Source organism: Sciurus carolinensis, chromosome 3 (assembly GCF_902686445.1).
Source record: "Sciurus carolinensis chromosome 3, mSciCar1.2, whole genome shotgun sequence".
NCBI lineage: Eukaryota > Metazoa > Chordata > Mammalia > Rodentia > Sciuridae > Sciurus > Sciurus carolinensis.
The window spans coordinates 14,673,745-14,696,693 of NC_062215.1; the positions used below are offsets into that span (position 1 = coordinate 14,673,745).

The 22,949-nt window shown below is 40.5% G+C and overlaps 1 protein-coding gene and 1 pseudogene across 2 annotated transcripts; one reads left to right on the forward strand and one right to left on the reverse strand.

The window, feature by feature from the left end:
- The first annotated feature begins 5,117 nt into the window (after window positions 1-5,117).
- LOC124978955 (60S ribosomal protein L23a-like) lies at window positions 5,118-5,578 on the forward strand (annotated as a pseudogene).
- A 6,214-nt stretch (window positions 5,579-11,792) lies between these two features.
- LOC124980763 (intercellular adhesion molecule 5-like) lies at window positions 11,793-22,949 on the reverse strand. 2 transcript variants are annotated; one of them, XM_047546649.1, is made up of 8 exons: window positions 22,805-22,949; window positions 18,827-18,902; window positions 16,794-17,060; window positions 15,657-15,977; window positions 15,122-15,400; window positions 13,976-14,245; window positions 13,080-13,322; window positions 11,793-12,723 (listed from the first exon to the last, which is right to left on the reverse strand). In XM_047546649.1, exons 2-8 carry the CDS (start codon window positions 18,879-18,881, stop codon window positions 12,518-12,520), a joined length of 1,641 nt encoding a protein of 546 aa, XP_047402605.1. In that variant the 5' UTR covers window positions 18,882-18,902; window positions 22,805-22,949; the 3' UTR covers window positions 11,793-12,517. The 2 variants fall into 2 exon arrangements, with proteins under 2 accessions (XP_047402605.1, XP_047402606.1); XM_047546650.1 differs by having other exon boundaries at window positions 22,815-22,944.

The window sequence follows — 22,949 nt, forward strand, 5'->3', positions numbered from 1 at the left end:
CAGGTGAGGTATCAAAAATAGACTTATCTGATGTATAAATGCATCTCATTTATATAACAATGAAACATATGTATAGATAAAACAGATGTAAGCCAGGGTATTAAATGACAGTGTGGTCCTTTTATGTCAGATACGATGTATAAAAGAGAGCCTTCATTGCTTACCATGCATGTATTAAACCTATATAGTTTTCATCTTACTAGCTTTTACATAACACTTAGACAAAGCTTGTACAAACATATTTAGTTTTCATTTGTATACATATCTCTAGTCACATAAATTTAAGGTGTCAATTCTATTGTGATATCCTAAAATAACAGTTGTTTATTTAGCCAGGGCTATAAAACATTTTTTAAAAAACTTTAAAATAGGTATGAACCCTAGTTAATGAAACCTAATAGACATAAGAAATTATCTTGATAAATAAGATCAGATCAATCTTTTAAGAAAATCTTGTCATTTTTAAGCATAGAGAATTAGACTTTGTTTTATATCAGTATATTAAAAGTTGACCTTAGAAAACTCCTTAAATAGGGGCTGGGGCTGTAGTTCAGTGGAAGAGCATTTGCCTAGCACTTGTGAGGAACTGGGTTTGATCCTTAGCACCACATAAAAATAAACAAATAAAATAAAGGCATGCTGTCCATCTACAACTACAAAAACATTGAAAAAAGAAAGAAAGAAAGAAAACTCCTTAAATAACCTTAAGTGACTGCACTGAGGATATGCAACTTAATAACCCACAAACTTTTTGAGATTTACCTTTTACAAACCTTCTGTAACTTACTTAGATACTCTATAGCTTGTTTACATCCTTAGCTTTGTCCTGTCTCATTTTTTATTTTGAACTTTAGGATAAAAATATTACTTTACCATGCCAGATATTTTTCTCTTTCAGAAACATTTTTTCCTTGTTAAGAAAATATATTTTCATATCTATAACTTTCTTATATTTTTATCCTAGTTGTTAACCTTTTAAGTTTACAATTTGAAACAGTACTTAAAATTTGTGAACATAAACGAAATTACTTTTTCTCAATAAAAATAAAATATTTTATGCTTTCCTTGTAGGTTTTTTTTTTGTTTTTTTTTTTCATCAAAACTAGTTTGGGCGCCTGGGGCTGTAGTTCACTGGCAGAGCACTTGCCTAGCATATGTGAGGCACTGGGTTCAATCCTCAGAACCACATAAAAATAAATAAATAAAATAAAGGTATTGTGTCCTTTTATAACTTAAAAAAATTTTAAAAAACAACTAGTTTGGTTTTTCTTTTTCTTTCTTTTTTTTTTTTTTTGTTTGTTTGTTTGTTCCTTGCATGTAGAACAACACAAGTAAATAGAATTTTAACCCTTAATCATCTTGTTTTTAGTAAAGGCCCAGAAACAAAGCCGTTTTAAACTGAATTTTCATTTACCAACAATTTACAAAAACACATTTAATAAATCACAAAATACATTGTCTTATGGAACTTAAAAAGCCAAAAGTACTTGAGTTAGTATTTATCAGTTGGCGTTTGAGTATTTTAACTTTGTAAATTAATCAGATATCTCTTTTAACATGTTTATGAAGATTAATCCCATTTGTGTAAATCTAACATATTCATTCTAGTTGTTAATATTATGTTCCCCATGAAAGCCAAGGTATCAGACAAGTCTAGTTAACTCTTTAAGTCAGTTATTCCTGCCAAAGGAAAAATCCTTAAAAGCAAAGGATGTTGTACGCTGAAAATTTTATAAATACTACTCTTGGTTAGCTGGTCTCTTAGAAAAACATGTAGATGTAATTTTAAAGACATCTTTAGTCTTATCTTTTTAACCAATTTAAGTCACATGACCTGAAAGTCATTTGGATGTATTTTTTTAAGAGACTTATGAGCATTCATATGCAGTATGACTCAGCTATAGGATAGGCCTGTACAATTGGAGACGCTGGAAGTAGAGTCTGTCGTCTATGGAAGACCTGAAATCAAAGGTTCAAGTGACCACTTGTCCTCCATGGGGGCAGATCCACTCCCACCAGCACCACTGTTTATTTTTCCTACTTAATACTCTTCAGAGAAGATGATCTCGTTCCTTTTCTAGTGTATCTGAGAATTAACTCCTGAACAACTGGCCTCTGAATAAAAACAACAGAAAGAAAACCATAGGGCTAGAAACTCCAGTTAGACAAAACAAGACTAATTGGTGCAGGACCAAAGATGAATTTATCAGAAAAACTTGAGTTTAGAATAAGACAAAGACTGGAAAAAGATGACATCAGACCAGGGGTCACTTTTGGATCAGGTTAGAGTCAGCCCAGATATTTAAAGAATCTGGAAGTCCATGAAGCCCTCAGAAAAATGTTTTTAAGAAAAAGAAAAATTGTACCTATGGGATTGTGTATGTGTGTGCGCGCGCACGCACACATGTGAGCGTGCCTATCTAGAGAGAAGAGAAAGCCATTTAGGCAGGAACTTATTGAAAGGGCAGAATCCTAGAATGCAAGAAGAGAGAAAACAGTCTTTTATGTCCCACAGTACCTTGGATTTAAAAGTGACACTTTTTCCTTCCCTGGACTCAAACTGATTTGGGCACTTGTTCATGTAACTTACATTTTAGATGGGCATCAGACAGACCACTAAGAAGCAAGGAAACTGCCATTTTGAGCATGAGAGTCAAAAGGTTTCTACATAGGACACTTCTGACCACTCATCCCTTTTGTGAAACCAGTCTAGCTTTAAGATGGTGTTGAGTTTGTTTTCCTCCAGAGGCCATTTTTTATCCCCCAGTTGGTAATCAGGCCAGGCCTGGGTGCATAAAATTATCAGGCATTTTCCTTTTAGTGTTTGAGGATCAAATCTATCCCAATTTTTGGTGGTGGTGGGGTGTACCAGGGATTGAACTCAGGGGCACTCGACCACTGAGCCACATCCCCAGACTATTTTGTATTTTATTTAAAGACAGGGTCTCACTGAGTTGCTTATCACCTCACCATTGCTGAGGCTGGTTTTGAACTCATGATCCTCTTGTCTCAGCCTCCCGCCCGAGCCACTGGGATTACAGGCATGGGTCACTGAGCCCGGACTATCCCAATTTTTAAAATGCAGGCTAGTGGCATGTTTTATTTTTGAGGCCCAGGCTCCCACCTAAATGAAAGACAAACAAAAGAGAACAGATCATAAGTACCTGCACCAAGAAAACTGTCTCTTTGGCTAGTGGACACCTCCCTGTTTGGGGAGCTTCTAGGGGTCAGCATTTCCTGCCCCTCCTCCCATGTGACCTATTGGACTTAACTGCTGCCTTACCAGTGTGGTCATGACCTATGGTAAGTCTCTGTTTCCAACATGCCAGAGACCGGTAGAGGACTGGACTTAGTGGGCTCCTTGATAAGTGTCTGACAGATGCCCAGTGTTTTGTTCCAGAGAGAGGAATAAACATGTGACTGGAACTTGGGGCTCCCAAAAAAGCCATTGGTCCTTTTTACTCACCCTTACATAGATACAGGGAGAGCTCCCAAGTATGTAGCATGGAGTGTGGGGTTGGGTTCTTTGTCTCATGAATTTGAAGAATAAAATCCCTGGACACAAGGGTGAGAGCAAAGTAGCAAGATTTATTAGAGTAATAGAAAGCAGAGCTCCCAAGGAGGGAGGGAGTCCCAAGAGAGGGATACCCAAGAGTGGTTATTGTCTGGGGGTTTATATAGGTCTATGGGTTTAAGGAAGTCAGCCTGCTGCCCAACCCTGGGTAAGGCATTTAGTGTCCACGAGGTATTCATAGTCCACTCAAAAATACCAACCAGGCATTTTCCCTTCTTTGGAGAGCTATGGACCCCAGTCACCTAGGTCCTCATTTAAAAATAGCTTTTTTTGTAAGTTTCTTAGAAAATATCTACAGATGCTATTTGTGCTCTACTGCCCAGGAATTTACCCAAGGGCCCATCTCCATATCCTTCCAGCCTTATCTCTTCTTCTTGACGTCAATAGTTACCTCTGTGCAAAAATTTTAAGGTGAATATTCATTAGGTCCAACTACCCTTGGGAAGTGACAAAAATGAACAAAAAAACGAGTCTGGAACAAACAAAACTAGCGTGTTTGGATTCTGAAATGGGACAAGGGAAGTGGAAGAGATTCTAAATTGGGGGTTTTGATATCATGCCAACAGGTGCCACATGGACACTGACAGGAGGGATGAGAAGGGTTGGGTGGGAGGAGGCAAATCACAATTGTCACCCAGCATTCCTGTGAGGTATATGACGAGGAGGCAAGGAGGCAGACAGTGCAACCTGAGGAGCTCAGTACACATTTAAGTCAAAGCTTGTCCAGCCTTGTCAAAATTCACCAGTGCAGGAACAGGGCCGCCAGCCCTTCTGATTCCTCAAGACAGCTGGGACATCCAGACTTTTATACAAATCTAATTTTTAAACATTGGCAACTAGCACTTATTGAAAATATTTTAAGGGCAAAGATTAACCCAAACACATTTGGTCTTCAAGTTGTGAGCGGTTTTGTTCAAAGAGCATTGGATTAGGATAACTTGGTATGAGGCAAAGAAACAGAGTGATTTGGACTCTGTGGAATTTGTGCTCTTGAACAAATTACTTGACAGGAATGAGATAATAAATATTGCTTTACAAGGCTTATGCAAGGATTAAATGAAATGCTATTTCTGATGTGACTGACATATTACAGCACTCAAGAAATCTTGGTTATTTTTGCTTTGAATATTGGCATGCTGCATGTTTTCAGTGGAGTGTCTAAACTTTTATTAAATCATAATCGGTTTTCCTAATGGCATTTCAGATGTTCCTTATTTCCAAATGAGCTTGAAAGGGCAGTTAAATTTTCAGTCTCTAAGCATCTTGGCTAAGTGACCATTGAACTGTAAATCTACTTAGATGTTCAAAGTAACCGTATCATCCATAAATGCTTTTATGAGATCATTAACTCTTTTACAATGCAAATAATCAACCTTAATTAATCTTCTTGAGAAGCTCAGATTGTCATGTGTTATAATGAATCTTCTTTAAAATAGAGTCCATATGAATGCATTTTGTAGATTTTATATTTAATAACATACATGTTGGCTAGGGAGTGGAGCTCCATTTCTGAACTCAAAAACCTTTCCTTCTTTTCACCAAGATGGCACCAAAAACTAAGAAGAAAACTCCTGCCCCTCCCAAAGCTGAAGCCAAAGCAAAAACTTCCAAGGCCAAGAAGGCAGTGTTGAAGGGCATCCACAGCCATAAAAAGATCAGCACATCACCTACCCTCTGGTGGCCCAAGACATTGCTGCTCCATAGGCAGCCCAAATATCCTTGGAAGAGGACTCCCAGGAGAAACAAGCTTGACCACTATGCAGTCATCAAGCTCCCCCTGACTCCTGAGTCAGGCATGAAGAAGATTGACGGCCACAACACACTGTGTTCATTGTGGATGTCAAGAACAACAAACATCAGATTGAACAAGCTATAAAGAAGCTCTATGACATTGATGTGGCCAGGGTTAACACCCTGGTCAGGCCTGAGGGAGAGAAGAAAGCATTCGTTCAACTGGCTCCTGATTATGCTTTGGATGTTGCCAACAAAAATGGGATCATCTAAACAGAGTCCACTGTCTAATTCTAAACATACCCTTTTTTCTAACATAAAAAATTCCTCATTCATTTTTTTGTCTGACTTTAAAATAATGGAATTCTGGAGTTGAACACAGTGCTGTACGACTCTGTATTCCTAGTCACTTGGGAGATTGAGGTAGAAGGATCACAAGTTTGAGACTGTCTCAAAATGAAAAAAAAGTGAAGTGCTGGGGATGTAGCTCAGTGTATCACCTTTGGGGTCAATCCCCAGTATAGCCAATAAGTAAAGGAATAAATAAATAAAAGAAAATTCTGGAATCAGAAACTCATAGGGCATCCTCACTCCATTATGTTAGAAATCTTGTTCTATAGCACCCTTTACAGATGGACAGATGGCATCCTATGATTTGTATAGCACTAGAATCAAGGAAATTAAGATTTCACAAGACAACTCCTTCTATTAAACCACTCTGGTTTCAGACAAGTATTTCACACATTAAGCTTGAACCAATATCCTTATAATATCTCTCTTATGACCCTGGAATTATTTATAAATTTGTAGTCTTTAGAAGTTGATAGAGTAAAAGACTATAATTTTCACTTGGTTTAAGTTTTTTAAAAAAAGGAAATGGGAGATATCTTAGTGATTGCTGAATGAATGTGACAGGGGAACTACAATGTCCAGTGCCCACAGATGAGTGTAACTGCAGGTGCCACTCCACTTACGATAGGGTTGCATCTGAATAAACCCACTGTCAGTTGAAAATATTGCAAGTCAGAAATGTACTTAATACACCTAACCTACTGACCACCATAGCCTAGCAGCACAGCACACTGTAGAGTACCCTCCCGCCCCCAACCCCCAGCAATTGTGTGACTGACAAGTTATGGCTTGCTCCCTCTGTCCAGTTCTGCAAGACGTTGAACCACATATTGCTAAGCCAGGAAAACAATCAGACTTCAAACTTCGAAGTGCAGTCTCTGCTGAATGTGTATATTATTGCATCCAAAGTGGCTCCATCCTAAGTTGGGGGTCAGTCAGTACTAAGAAGGTTCTAAAGTGAGGTCGTCATGACAACACTGGACTGCAGGTAGAACCACACTCTGGAGTGTCTACACGGATCCAACGTTAATAATAGTGGCAGAACCACTAATTGAGAATTACAAAGTTATTAGCTGATTTTGTCAAATTTTAGAATTCAAAAAGACCTTAAAGACCATTTATCCTAAACACTTCGATTTGCTAGTTGTCATTCTGCCTCTAAGCTCTTTCAATTAGGCAGTGCCTGCAAACTCTGCTGCAAATTAGAACTGCCTAGCACTTGTTTTCTAAACAGCAATGACCTCCACGCCCTGAGATTCTGCCTAATTTGTTCTGGAACAGGGTTCTGGAAAGAGAATTTGTTAAAAAAAGTTTCCCAGGGGATTCTAATATACAAAAAAGATCACAAAGATGAGATAGGGCTGGGAATCTAGCTCAGAGGACAGCATATGTGTGAGGCCCTAGGTTCAATTCCTAGCACCATACGCACACCCAAAAAAGTAGAACCTTGCTTGGTACTGAGGGAATTTTAAAAAAATAAATTTTAAAAATGAGCTAGATAGCACGTGTTCATAGCTGTCATATAGGTAAAATGGAGCAAAAGGAGACAAGAGACCCGGGTTCATTGTGCAACTCTCTCTTCTTATTCTAACCAATCATTAAATTTTTTTCTAGTAAGTCAGTCACAAAAAGACAATACTGTGTGATTCCACTCAGATGAGGTACCTAGAGTTGTCAAATCCATCATAGAGTATGTAGAATGGTGGCTGCCAGGGACTTGGGGGAAGAGGGCGCTGGGAGTTATTTAATGGGTACTGAGTCTCCATGGTGCAGGATGGAGCTGGAGGGTGGTGATGATTGCACAGGAAGGTGAATGTACTTGACATTACCAAACTGTACACTTAAAAATTGTTAGGATGGTAGATATTATGTATATATTCTCACAATTTAAAAAATGTAAACAATATTTTCAAATGAAAAAGCTTCCTGAGGCTAAGATGAGTAAGACTTGCACAAGGAAATGTTCAATAGAGCTCAAGCAATCCATGCCCCCAGGATAACATTTTTCTGACTTCATACAATCCTGTGTGTGTGTGTGTGTGTGTGTGTGTGTGTGTGTGTGTTACTAGGGATGGATTCAGTGGGACTGTACTATTGAGCTACATCTCCTTTCCTTTTTATTTTTCATCTTTAGACAGGGTCTCACTGAGTTGCTGAGGCTCACCTTGAACTTGCAGTTCTCCTGCATTGGCCTCCTGAATAGCTAGGATTGCAGGTATGTGCCACCAATCCTGGTTTCATATAATCTTTTGAATTTGTCCTAATCAAAAATAAATTCTGGATGTCTTCCATCAGCATTGCCAAAACATGCACTATGAGTTTTGTCCCTGTATACACACTTAGACAGAACTGACACCCCCCCCCCTTTCTGCATAAGTTCTCCTTGGGACAGGATCTGGGCTTCTGGGCCAAGACAAGCCTTTAATACAGAAGGCCCTTGGAGTTTCATCTCAGTGGTAGAGCACTTGCCTAGCAAGCTTGGGTTTGAAGCCTGGGTTTGATCCCCAGCACCACCTTCAAAAGAAAAAAAGAATTCACAGAAGACCCTGGCATGGCTGAGAAACGCTTTGGGTAATATTAGTATTAGGGTTCCCAGCCAGTTCCAGTTGGCATAAAGCTTTCCTGATTTTAGAAACCCCTTAGTTCAATGCAAATGAACTGTAAGTTTGGTTATCCAACTACTATTCCTAAATCTTGGGAAACCAAAAAGGAAGAAAGTAGAGGAAGAAGGAGGAAAAAGACTAGGAAAGTCAGAGGAGATATCATAACAGATAAGAGAAATGCGCATGGTGTGTGCAATTTTTGATGGTCCTTAACAGTTGTCACAGGTTTCTGACTCTTGCCTCAAGTTCATTATGATTACAATTAAGGACACGATTACCATCGGGATTATTCACATAGCAAAAACCAACACTTGTGAACATGTGCATGGTACCACATTCATGTTTTCCAAGTGCTGTTTCATTTCTTTCTAACTGTAATCCTATAAGGTAAATACTATTACTACCCATTAAGTAAGAAGACCCACTGAATTTTTAACTTATGCTTTCTCAGATCTAGAAAGATGCCAAAAAGTCACCTTGACCATCTTTAAGAGCATAAATGTTAGGGGTATTAAAGTTCACTCTTTCTCTGAAGATAATCAGGGCAGCTATTGATTACTGTAAGCAGGTCGCTTTGTCGTTTAGAGGAAGATATGTCTGGGGACTCCTGGAGACAACAAAGGCAGCTACCCTTAGGAGTTCTGTTATTCTGGGAAATAGATGTAATGAGATCTTTTGTGCTTTGAGAATTGGCAAGAAGGGGCTAGCCAACCCCTGATTGGATAGATCCTGGGAAAGGAAGAACAGAAGGTAAAGTCTACAAGGGGAAGAGCCTAGACCAATTCTGAAGAGGCCTGGTGGGATGGAAAATCCAAAGCACTGACCTCTAAAAGGTGTAACCCTGGAAACCCAGACAAGGAGTCATCTGCTGCTGGACTTAACCCTGAGGCAGTAGATCACTCTCCTGCAAAGAATCAGGGGCCAAAGACACGTGGATCTGCAGAAACCCTTGATCTGATGGGACCGTGTAAAACCTGTCAACAGTGACACCCAGTGGCAATGAGGAGCAAAAGCTATCCTTGAAGAAAGTAGAAAGTCCAAAAGACCCCCTTCTTACCTCCTTCTTGTATTCACTGGGAGTCAGGGATCTGGGGTCATAGGGTGGTATTTGAAGATGTGGAACAACTAACTACAGGCCTAATGCAGCCAATCCTGACACTGAAATGGCTAGAGATCCCTGGATTAGGCTGGTCATACCCTGCTTTCTTTTTGCTTTTCCCCCCAGATTCTTCCCCAAATGCTCAACTTTAGAAGATGAATAATTTATATTAGACTCACATGATGACAGAGTAGGAATTACCATCTTTAGTGGGAAAAATGAGACTGAGAAGGTCATTTGGAGAAATGCTATTTTGTAAACTCAAAACATTTTCTCTCCCTCCATGAAGCCTCCCATAAGTTAGGCTTTCTCTTAATAATATATTCTTTTCTGATCATAGGAGTTAATGCACAAATGTAATCTATTCATTTGCCCTAGCTTTCCTGCTATGGTTTGGTTAAGTGTCCATCCCAAAGAGCTGCCATCTGTTAAAGGTTTGGTACCCAGCCTATGGTCCTATTGGGAGAAAGTGGACCCTTTAAAAGATGGTACTTAGGGGGAGGAAGTAAGTCATGATGCTGGGGTGTTAGTTTTTCTTCACTGTGACAAAATACCTGAGAAAAATCAACTTAAAGGAAAATAATACTTACTTTTTCTCATGGTTTCAGAGTTTTAAGTCCATGGTCATGTGGTCCCATCACATGGTTGTGAACCCATCATCATTAGTTGGGGTGAAGCAGAACATCATGGCAGGGATAATGTAGCAGAACAGAGCTGCTCACCTCATGGTGGCAAGGAAGCAGAGAGTAATAAGGAATGGTCTGGGACAATATATATCCTTACAGGGTAAACCCCCAGTGACCTATTTCCTCCAACTAAACTCTATCTCCTATAATTTCCACCACCTCCCCACAGTTTGTTCAATTATGAACCTATTGATGGATTAATCCATTAATGATATCAGAGCTCTCATGATCCAATCACTTTATCCTAAAGTACCACTCTGAACACTGCTGCATTGGAGACCAAGTCTTCAACACATGAGACTTCAGGGGACATTCTAGACCAAAACTATAACAGAGGACATATCCTTGAAGAGGATATTTGGACCCTGGCCTCTTCCCATCTCTTTTTGCTTCCTGGCTGCCAGGAGGTAAGCAGCTTTCTCTGTTATGACCTCCTATCATGATTATACTGCCTTGCCACAGGCCCAAGAATATCAGGGTCAAGTGACTTTGTGATTCTGGAGACAGTAACTCTGACCCAGCTACGATAGAAATGAAACTGTATCAAATGAGTGCAAATACACAGGCAAGATTTTATTGGGAATTCTGCTGAGGAGAAAAATGCACCCTTGGCCAAGAGTATGTTAGGCTGACTCAAACAAAGAACAAAAAGTTGTGTAGTTTTATGGCATCTACAGGTAGGCGGGGACTCAGTCTCTTGATGTCATCACATGTAGCATGGGATTTTAGTTCCACCTGTGCTCTTCTTCATGTTTCTTCATGCTACTTACCTCATGACCAGCCTGTCTCCACCTGTGGGGTGCTTTACTATGCTAATAAAGGTACATGGGTTATGCGTCACTGTTCTATGCATGTATTTGCCCCTTGCCACCTGGAACTTGCTTCTTTATAATCTGGGGAAATTTCTAATTTTATTTTGAAAATAGGACAGACTATTATCCTGCATTGATAGTTCAGTTTTAGTGGCTTTGACTTGTCTGGCTCTGGTGTCTGGTATTTCTGCTGCCCACACAGCACAGTCTCAGAAGGCTGAGATGACCTCCTGACTTCCCATCACCTGATGTGTTCTCTTAATTTCACAGCCTTGAAGACTGGTCCACTTTCTAACTCCTAATTTTCTGGTTTATCTGTTAACCTCTAAGACCATTGGTTAGTTTTCCTCTTTCACATAGACTGAAACCTCTGAAACTGTGAGCAAAAATAAAACTGTCCTCCTTAAGTTCATTTATCTTGGGTATTTGTTACAGTAATGAAAAGCTAACATATTCTCTAATCAACTATAAGCTTGTGGATGGCAGGAACAATGATTTGTTCATGAATGCATTCCATTGCCAGGATGTGGTAAAACCCAAGTGTAGTTTTTATACCAATTCCCAAAACCCAGACTCAGGGAGGTCTGGAGGAATGAGAAAATATTTCCCCTTTGATGTCTGATGCTGCATTACTTCTAGCTAGTATGGGTGTGGGCCTCTATCTGGAATTCTGAATTTTAGTTTGGAGGGCCGGTCAGATTGGCTGCTGCCCTCAGATAGGTTAATGCACTACCTGCCTGGGGTTGACTGTTCATGCTATCAACTTGATATTCTGTCCTTAGAAAAAGTTCTAAGGATATTTAGCTTAATTTAAAAAGTCTCTCAGTAATGATACAAAGAAAAATGCATTCAAATATCACCAAATCACATTTATTTCCACCAGAGCCAACATTTCAGTAAACATCTCACGACTGATTTGAGAGAAAAGATCTGGTTTTCTGATTCCTCATGCCTTCTCCAAGGATGAATAAATTCTTTCCAAAGAAAAGAAAAGAAAGCCAAATCATAAAATCTTACGAGAGATTTTTTTTCATTCTCTCACTTTTTCTTCTCCCAGGACTGAGGATTAAACTCAGTGGCATGGCACACTAAGCAACATCCCCAACACAAGATGATTCCTCCTGACACTTAAGGAAACAGTTCTCATGCAGATGAACACAGGTACATCTTTAGGGAAATGGAGAATAAACATTGAAACTAAACCTAAGAGCCCATATAGGTAAACAGCTATGTCAAATGTGAACTCAGAGATTACTCTGCAATGGCTTATGAAAAGGAATTCAGAGATGTTTGAAGCCCTTAACCTATGAGTCCAATTTCATGGAGAAAAGGGTGGTGGGAATGAAGATGTAAGAGCAGGATCTTTGTGAATCTAAGAATGATCCACTGAGGCACATAGCAAGGAGCAAAGGGCCCTCTCACTAGCTGGACACTGAGAATGAATTTCCTAGTGACTAGAGTGAACTCAAAGAGAAAAGTGAACTTGTGGATGGCCTGGACACAAAGGACATGGGGACCTGAAACAATGTCTGCTTTATGGGACAACATAACACAAAGGATAATGCAACCTTGTGTTGTTGTTTCTTCCTTTCTCCTCTATCCACTCTTCCCTCCCTGGGGAACCCCAGTAGTAATTCTGTCAACCAAAGAGCTGTTTGTAGTCAACAATTATGTGAGTTGCACTTTTCTGCTTGTTCAACAGAAAACTGGTTTTCTTCTTCTTTGTTATTCTTTTTCTGCCTATAGGGCAATTTCTTCCTCTTCATTTTGCAGGGTTGATAGTTTAAATACAGTGCTAAGGTGATTCCACCCACTCCGAGGACAACAACAATGATGAAGAGGGTAGAGTTGACTCCTTCCTCCAGTCCTAGTCCAAGCACAGACAACAGAGAACTGAGAGGGGTTTGAGAACAAGAGAATAACCCCCACCCTCACCCACCAGGCCCACTTCTCAGCCTCTTCCTCCCCAACCCACTGAAATCTTTATTCTTTTCATGCTTGGATAAGAATCTTGAAGGGTTGGAGTTATAGCTCAGTGGTAAAGCTCTTGCCTGGCACATCTGAGGCACTGGGTTAGACCCTCAGCACCACATAAAAAAATAAAGTATCGTGTCCATCTACAACTAAAAAATTAAAAATTTTAAATTAAAAAAAAAAAAAAAAAGAATCTCAAACCCCTAGGGGAATTCCATCCTGGTCCTGACAGCAGGGCAGAGCAGTCACCTTCAACAATGACATCAATGTCTTTGCTGACGGAGCCCAGCTTGTTAGTGGCTGTGCAGCAGTAGGTGCCTGTGTGGTTCTGGGTTGCCTTCTGTGGCACTTCAAGGTCAAAGATCATTCCATTCCAAGTACACTGCAAAGCTGGAGCTGGATTTCCTTCTGGGACACAAGTAAGCATCTGCTCCATTCCTTCTACCCATGTCTGGTTACCAGGACAACCAGATTCCTCTAACCTTGGCTTATCTGCAAAAGAGAGTTCCCCAAGGAGGCCAACTCAGTATGCTCTGTTCCCTTCTCACCCCCATGCTCAGTCCTCTCCCTATACCACCCAAATGCTGTTCCCTCCACCTAACAACTTTCTTTCCCAAGGGGAAGATTATTAATTCCCTGCTCTGAGCCAGCTGCTTCTTCCCTCCCTATGGAAAAGGAGTCTCAGATGCAGCCTAGGGTATGTTTATGGATGCAGACTAAAGGATAACACTGTTCTGTCAAGGGAGCCCCATTTAGCTTCTTAGTGGAGAAAGAGCTGAACAGCAGTAAACTCAGAAATTAGGATTTCCCACTTTGCAAAATACAAATTTTGATATGGAATTTTTGGAAATTTCCCTCCTTAGCATCAGCCCCTTCCTATGTTCGCTCAGTCGTCTGCCCCCAGTTACTGCTGTTTGCTGTTTGATCACTGAAACCACTTTCCTTTTGGGTCCCAATTTTCCTTCATCTTACTACCCACTCACTTCCCTGGGGCAAGGTAAGCTTAAAGAGCTTTCACTACATTTTCTTTAATTTTTCAATGAGGAAAATGTGGTAATGCTAACAATGAAGTTATTGGCCAAGAAGATCTCTGGAAATGGGAAATTAGTAATCCTTGTCTTAAGAAATACCAGGTCTCTACTCACATAAGACATGAAGCTGAATCACAGTGTTTTTAACCAATCGCTGACCCTGCACCTCCAAAGAGGCCTCACAGGAGAAATTTCGGCCATCATCTTCCTCCCTGGCAGTAAGCAGAAGCCACGCAGTCTCCCCAGGGGCAGAGAGGGCTGGGGCTCCCTGTAGCTGAAGAGTAGGGCTGGGTGATGTTAATACATGTCCTGAACAGGTCACATTAATATCGGTCCCTGCCAGGGGGTATAATTCTTCTATCTCCAGGATTGGTGGAGGGAAACCTATAAAGATAGGAAAAAGGACCCAGGAGGATGAAGAAGGAGGATCACAAGTTCGAAGCCATCCTTGGCAACTTAGTGAGACCCTGTCTCAAGATAAAAAATAAAAATGGCCCCCAGCACCCAAAAAAAAAAAAATGGCTGTCGGTGAGATTCAGTGATTGAATACAACAGGGTTTAATCTCAGCACCAAAGGTGGGGGGAGGAAGAAGGAAGGAAGAAAGGAAAAAAAAAAGGAAAAGGGTTGGGGATGTGACTCAGTGGTAGAGCACTTGCCTATCATGTGTGAGGCACTGGGTTTGATTCTCAGCACCACATAAAAATAAATAAAAGTATTGTGTCCATCTACCACTAAACAAACTTTAAAAAAGAAAAGAAAGAAAAATAAAACACATTTTTCAGAACTGTACTTTCTGCTGGAGGTCTCTCTCCATTGCATAGGCAGACAACAGAGAAAAGATTTTGGATGTCATTTTGTTTCTGTAAAGGCTGAATCAAAGGAATAACAAAGAGGTTTGGGGATTTGAGAGTTTCTCTTATAACAAATGCAGCATATACATATTTGGTTATATGCCTCTGTTGAAAGGACAGCAAGATGTTTTTTCATCTTAGATTTCCCTTCATTCTAGAATGAAATTCAAACATCAAGAATTTCTCTGTATACAGGATGGCCTTAGGAAGCAGAGGATGAAGGCTTGCTAGAACTGTCAAGACGGACATCCCAACCTGCCTACACACAAAGAGAAGACTAATATTGACCTGAGAGTATTCCTGGCAAAGGTTAGCAGGGATATCTACAGTTGAATTATCAACCCATTTCTGTGTAAGTTTTCAAGAGCGGAGAACCCATATGGGAAAAGGAAGAGGCAAGTTACTTACTGTAGACATACACTAACTTTCTTGCTTTCTGTTCCATTGGACCCAGAGACACAAGGCATGACAGCTCCTGATCACCAGTCTCCATGGCCCGAACGGTGGCATTGGCCCATGCCGTGTCCTCTCTCCAGAAGAGGAAGGGGTTCAGCTCCTGATCTCCCAAGAACATGTGGAATATAACTTCTTTAGCTGGAAATACCCTGGATACCTTACAGCTCACAGTCTCTGCCATCCCAACCTCCAGAAGGGAAGAGATCCAGATCTGGGGACTCTGAGAGAATTCTGCCAAGAAATTAGCAAAAGGAAAGAAAGAAGGAGAGTCATGATAAATAATGTGTTGTGTAGGACCATACAAAGTAGGATGGGAGTGGGACTAAAATCAATCTATCTCTCTTTCTCTTTCTCAAGGTGAGTTAAAGTAGAGGTGGAGTTCAATTACCCTCACAGCCAAAACCCTATGGGACCTGGGTCCCAAAAGCCAAGGAAAGATAAGCAAAAAGAGTGCCAGGATTCCTTTCACACCTGGACTCTGACTCACCAAAGATCCGGAGTACCTCAATAACTGAGTTGCCATGAAAGAGCCCTCCACCTTGTGAACTCAAATCCAGTTCTGCACGGCAGGAGAAATTACACCTGTCATTCTCTCTTTGGGCTCTGACACTGATGGTGACCTCAGCTGTTTGGGAGGCCACAGTCATGCTCACAAAGTTCTTTCTGTGCAGTTCTTGGTCATTCCGGAGAAGGGTAAGGGTAAGGTTCTCCAGGGGTATCACACTGGGCACTTGGCACTTCACTGTAAAGGCTTCATCCACAGCCACCCATGCAGGCTGCAGCTCCAGGATCACCTGCTTTGGTGGCTCTTGAAAAGAAAAAGGTAGGGCTTGATGAGAGAAAGCTATCCACTTCTCCAGAAAGAAATGGCATAGGACAGGAAGCCTGTGAATGTACAAACAACAGAAGATGACTGCTACCTTTAAATTATCTGCTATATAGTGTCAATTTCCTGCTGCCCCTGCCCTAGATGGGATGAGTTAGCCTTCTAGTTGTTCTTGCCTACGAAGGTGGCTAGAGCCATAACCCAGAAATGTGACAACTGCAGGGAGGTCCTTTGTTTGTTGCTGCCATTCTGGACAGCTTTTACCTTTTACAAGTTTTCAGAGGCTGAGCAACTTCTAAAGTACCTTTAGAATCACACAAAAAACACTCTAGCTAACCAAGTTCTTCCCCTACAGAGATTCCACTTATTCTTACAGCCCTATCTTTGCCAATGCTAGTTGCCCCACTGAAAGATCTTCCTCACCACCTGCCCCAATGATTCAAAGCCTGTCCATTCTTAAGCTTAGGGTATCCTTTTCCATAGACTAACTACCCCAGCTCAAAAAGACTCTCCTTTCTGTTATTCTAACAACTTGTAGCAAATAATTCAGCACTAATTTCATGTTTTCTTGATGATTCAGAAGTAAGCATTATTAGCATCTGCTTCCTGTCCTCCAGAAGCTATGTCAGGAAGCCCTCTACAGTCTGCTAACACGAAACCCAGAACCCAGCCTCTGCCAAAGGGAAAAAGAAGCAACTGCCTCTGAAATCCTTCCAGTATGACAGAAATCTTTATTAAGGGCCCTAATTCTCCCGTTTTTCCACTTCTCCTTCCTCCCTAGCCCTCTGCCCAACTCACGATACACAGTGATGTCCAGGTTTGTATCCTTTTGAATCCCTGCACAAGAGAAGAAGCACTGCAGGACAGAGTTCTCTGTGACGTCTTCCAGTAGAAACTCCTTCCACTGAGGCCCTTTGCCAACCTGGGTTTTCTTTAAGAAGGTCTCAATTCCACTGGGTCCTGGACTTGGGCAGGTTGTGCTGCAGTTGACCACTAGGGACTGTCCAAACTCCACTAGGGCCTGATGTGGCCAAACAGAAACCTCAAATAACTCTTCTATGGCTCCTGAAATGAACCACATATGCCAAAGACTCTGGTGAAGACCATGAGACCTAGACAAAATACAGGGTCTATTTTATCTAGTTCTAGGTAAAGGAACAGGAAACCTGCCTGAATAGAAAAGGTTCAGGAGACTGGACAAGAAAAGACCTTTAATCAACAGGTCAGAGTCCTGATTCCACCACTACTCCTTCCACTCATCTTCTTTCTTGTGATCTTGATTTCACCATGGAATTTATGGTGTAGCTAAAAAACATGTCCATAAATCTATTCTCTTCCTAAGCTTTTAGAATTTTTGGAAGCTCCCCAGGATTGGCTGCTGAGAACCCTCCTGGGATTAGCATACAGATCCCTGGGCAAAAGAGCTTTGTCACTTATACTTCAAAGCTGTGTTTTTCTCAAGTTATAGTTAATGACTGCCTTTACCAGAATCAGCTGGTATGCTTGTAAAACTGCAGATTCCAACTCCATCTCAGACTGAGTGATTATGAACTGAAGAAGGCAGGACCTGGAAACATGCCAGGGGTAAAAACAAGCCTCTTGGGGATCCTTCTACACACCAAACTTTTAGAACCACTGGCCTAAAAGTCATTACCAGGGTCACTCATTACCCATGGAACTTCCCACCTTTTCTTCTCAGAGTGATAATGTTCTATTTTGCTTTGCTGCTAAGGAAAACAAATGTTTTGGGGTACTTACAAGTTTCGTCTATGATGCTTTAGAGCTAAATGTCCCCCAAAAACCCATATGTTAAAGGCTTGGTTGCCAACTTGTGGCACTACTGGGAGATGGTGACCTTCAGGAGGTGAGGTCTAGTAGAAGACAGGTCATTTGGGATATTGGGACCCGGCCACTCTTCTCTCTCTTTTTGCTTCCCAGCTGCCAGAAGGTGAGCAACTTTGTTCTACCACATGATCCTACTATGATGTTTTGCCTCACCACACGCTCAAAAACAATGTGGACAAGTGGCTATGAACTGAAATCTCTGAAACCATGAGCCAAAAAAGCTTTTCCTTAAGTTAATTTTTTGTCCCAAGTATTGTGTCCCAGCAATGGAAAGTTAACACAAAGTTAGGGAAATATTCTCAGGTGCACTGAGGAAAACATCAGAAATATTTTAGACACCTGATACAGGTGAGGTGCACGGTCTCCTGAAGCCTTCCCTGCAAGTCGCCTTTAGCTATCATATCCACCATCTACTACATCTAACAAACATTTCCCTCTGCACAGATCTTGTAGAAATGTTACCTGATAAGGCTACAGAGTTCCTTTCTTACCAATGCAACAACTTTTTGCAACTGAGTTATAATAGGCCCTGCCCTAACAAGATTCCATTATAGGGCTGGAGATGTAGTTAGTGGTAGAGTCCTTGCCTAGCATGTGTGATGCCTTGCCTAGCACACACACATACAAAAAGGATCCTGTTATGGCTAATCATGACACAAAAGGTTGCAACAAAGAAGTAAAATGTTCTTGAAAGGAGAAAGACAAGAACAATTGTAGGGTAGCAGGGAGCCTTGCAGAAAAGGCATATTTCCTAGGGAGAGTTCTCTCTGATAGTCTATTAATTTAGGTTAACCCAATTACAACCCAGAGATACCTGGGCACTCTGTGTTCCAGTGACCCAAGAAAGAGGATAATTTCTCCCACGGGCCAAGATGAATAAATACTTAATAGTTGCCCCACTCCATACTTTTCATCCCCTTCCTCACTGACCAGACATGTGTATCCACACATATACTGGCTAAAGAAACTTTCCCAAACAGCCTCACCTGGGCAAGGGATCAAGGTCAGCAGGGTCCAGACACCAAATAGAAGCATCTCCATCCTTGGGAGAAAAGCTAAAAGCTGGAGAGAATGAAAAATGACAGCAGTGTTGGAAAAAGTGACCAAAAAAAAAAAAAGTCATATAAAATTCTTCGATGTTGTTAAGTCAGTCCCTTTCCTGATACTTCATGTAGTCTGAAGAGACTATAGCAAAAATATCAGTAATTTGAGTGCAATAAAGAACTTCTTGCATATATTTATTTAAGTTGGCTTATGAGCATAGAACAATGATGGAAAATATGTTAAAGGACAAAGGAATACTCGTTATTTTTTTTAAGTACTGGGAGTACTGGGGACAGAACCCAGGAGTGCTGAGTTCCTCTACTGAGTTACATCCCCAACTGTTATTTATTTTTTTGAGATGTAGTCTTGCTAAATTGCTGAGGCTGGTCCCAAACTTGTAATCCTCCAGCCCAAGCCTCCAGAGTAGCTAGGATTATAGGTCTGTGCCACCATACCCAGTTATGAAGGAATATTTGCTTAGCAAGATTCTTATATAAGCTAATATTATACTTATGCTTTTACTAGTTTGCCTCCATCTATTAGGCTGAGTTCATAGAAAGCCAACATGGAAACATGTGAAACAGTTTAGAGATGGATTTTGGCAGTGTTTATCTGGCACTATCCAGTAAAAGAATATGACCCTCAATCTAGAGAACATGGTCATTACAATCTTGTTCTCTGATGTGAGGGAGAAATGTTTCATCAGGACTTTCCCTTCAGGACCTCTGTGAAATACTCCTCAAGATAATTCATCTCCTTTTAACCTGCCTTCACATTCAACAACAACAAAAAAAAAACTGGATTTACTGCTTTGATTGAGTTACATCTATGCGTACACTTCTTTTTCACCACCAATTCATACCAAGTTCAGTTTTCTTTCAAAACCCTATTCAAGCTAATTTTTTCTAAGAAAAATTTCTTTTTACTTTCCTTTTTTCCCTCCACAATGTATACTGGGGGATCACACTCAACTCTCTCATTTTGTATTTGAATTTTCAAACATTATGTTTTGTACAGGTCTACTTTAGTTTTATGCATAAGATAATAGTCTTGGGCTGGGGAGATAGCTCAGTCGGTAGAGTGCTTGCCTTGCATGCACAAGGCCCTGGGTTCGATCCCCAGCACCGCAAAAAAAAAAAAAAAAAAAAAAAAAAAAAAAAGATAATAGTCTTATCAAAATTCATACTTCTAAGTGAATGTTATCCCTCAAAATTACACTATGGGAGGCTATGAGCTCCCACTGATGACACCATTATTTAAAACTTTTTTGGAAATGATTTTTAGAACTTACAAGGTGTAAAAGAAAAATCTATCTCTTTATTCAACCATCTTATTCTTTGAACAAAAATATTACTCAGTCACCTTATTTGCCAAACTTTGCTCTAAGTGACTTATATTCCTTATCTAGGAAGATCTGTTATCATTGAAGATATTCTAAATAAAGCACTCAGACTGTGAAGAAAATTTCAAAATTGTGTTTTGAGTAACAAGTCTGTTGGAAAAAGTACAAAAGTCCCAAGTGGGACTGCTTATATTTATATATTCTTTCTTTCAACAACTGCTGAGCATCTACAACATGCCAAGTTATTTAAGTTGTTGAAGACAGTTTTGTCCTGTGACACAGAATTCGTGGAAGTCTAGTGGGAAAGATAAATGTATAAAATAATAATTCTAAGTGATATAATAAAGGGAGATAAGGATCAAATGAGTTAGTTCAAATCAAGTATGTTAATAAAAATAGCAGTGTTTTAAATATTTTCTACACCTTACAAAAAATTTAGACAATATCAATTTTATATGTCATTTTTGTTTTTTGGAAGTGGCATGGGAAAGGCGAAAGAAAATGGATTTCCTACTTCTTGATGGGCATGTTTAAAATTCATTTTGTTTGTTCATTTGTTTCCTTCTGGGGCTGGGAATTGAACCCAGGGCCCTGTGCATATTAGACAAGCACTCTATTTCTGAGCTATACCCTCAGTCCATAGTACATAATTTTAAAAAAAGTCACATTATCTATCTGTACATGATATAATCCAAATGAACTTTTGAAGTTGAGGGCAAAGTACTCTCTTAATAACTATTTCAGATTTAATACTCTAATTTTTGTATCTTCTTGCAATGACTCTATTATATTCTGTGTAATAATTTCTAACATTATAATCCAAGCACTGGACAGGGTGCTGTGTTATCATTGTCTCATACAATCCTGTGATTATCCCCAATCTTATAGATGAAGAAGTAGAGGCTAAGAGAGGTAAACTAATTTGCTTCAGGCCACACAATTAATAACAGAGGATGGCAGGATTCAAATCTAGGCATTTTGAATATAAGCCAATGCTCGGTCTTTCACTGCTTCTGTACCTTCCATGAATCCAGATTATTTGTGCTTTGAGGGGACTTCTGTCTCCAGAAGTTAATCTGAGAGCTCCTTCTATTAATCTCTCCTGAGCTCGCAGATGTTACCCTTGTGCTTGCAAAGTCTGACCTTGCTGTGAATTTATCTCATGACTACGTTCTGCTCTTAGAATTCTAGCTAAGACAAAGACCCCCCACTTCTGATCACTACATCAAGCTTACTGGTTTTCCTTGTAGTCACTACTAGTACATTTTTATGCCCGTAAGTAGGCATAAGAAGCAGGGTGCATATTCATAAACAGACACACATTTTGTTCTGGTTTTTCATGCCCTCCCCACCACCTATGCACTATCCCAACAGCTCTAATCTTCCAACCTTGCTTTCAAGTGGCAGGTTATAATCCGGTTCTCAAACATGAGATTTTATATTCATATTGTTAACAAAATCAGCATCCCTAGAAAACAATTTTTAAATCTTTTTTAAAATTCCTCTTATTCCAGAGATTCTATGCCAAATTTTAAAATATTAAACTGTCTGATAGTCTAGGTCAGCACACTAGTCCCTGGGTGTTGGTTGCAAGAGGGGCAAATACTGATATGCTATGAATTGCTTTGGCCGAATGGCCTGCAGTGGACCTCGGGTACAAGTTTGGGATTCCCACCTTCCACTTATATATAAGGGTTTCTTGCAGTTTCTTATAAAAAGGAGTTACATTTTGCCCTTTAAACCACCTTCACTTCCCTCCAGCTGTGATTTACTTCCTTCTCCCCCAACACTACCCAGTTCAACTATCTCCCCTCTGTTAGAGCCCCAGTGCTCACTCAGTCTGTTACCTTCTTTTCCCATGGCTCACATCACACTCTAACACACTCCTCTTTACTTGAAAGGCTTGTGTCTGTCATCAGTGTCTCTGCCTCTCCTGCTCTGGACTGGTAGGACCCTTTGTTTTATCCAATGCTGGATCCCAAGAGTCTAGAATTATTAAGAACGTTTAGCAACTACAGATGAATGAACTAGATAAAATATGTGAATACTTATGGAAAGGAACTCAGACCGCCCCTTGGGTGCAGGGCGTAAGACCAGTTCTAGCTGGGTAGAGCTTCCAACTAGCAGGGTGCAGGGCGGGTGCACATGGGAGTCATGAGGGTTTGTTTGTTTGGTACTGGGGATTGAACCCAGGGGTGCTCTACTACTGAGTTACAACCTTAGCCCTTTTCATTTTTAGTTTGAGACTAAATTGCTGAAGCTGGCCTAGAATGTAAGCCAATTTAAATTTTAAATTCCGGAGTTGCTGGGATTACAAGAGCGGTCATCGCACCTAGTCCATTCAAGGTTTTTTTTTTTTTTTTTTTTTTTTTTTACTTAAGGCAGACAGTATTTAAACATTTTTAAAAATATCGGGAAGGCCGTGGGTTCAATCGCCAGCACCAAAAAATAAAAAGAAAAAAAACGAGTGCTCCTCCCGGCACCCAGCCACTCGTGTGAATGGCGAGGCCAACCATGAGCGAGGCCTCCAGATTTGATAGAAAAGGCGGGGCAGAACGCGGAATGAACTCAAACCAACCAAATAAGACCTAAATCCTCACTGAGCCGAGGCCGTCTGCACGTCCCTTGCCCTCGCGGGGCCGCTCTTCGCTTCACGGGACACCACTCTTCGTGTAGCTAGACGCCTAGCAAGCTCCTCTCTCAACAGCCCGCCACGCGCTCAG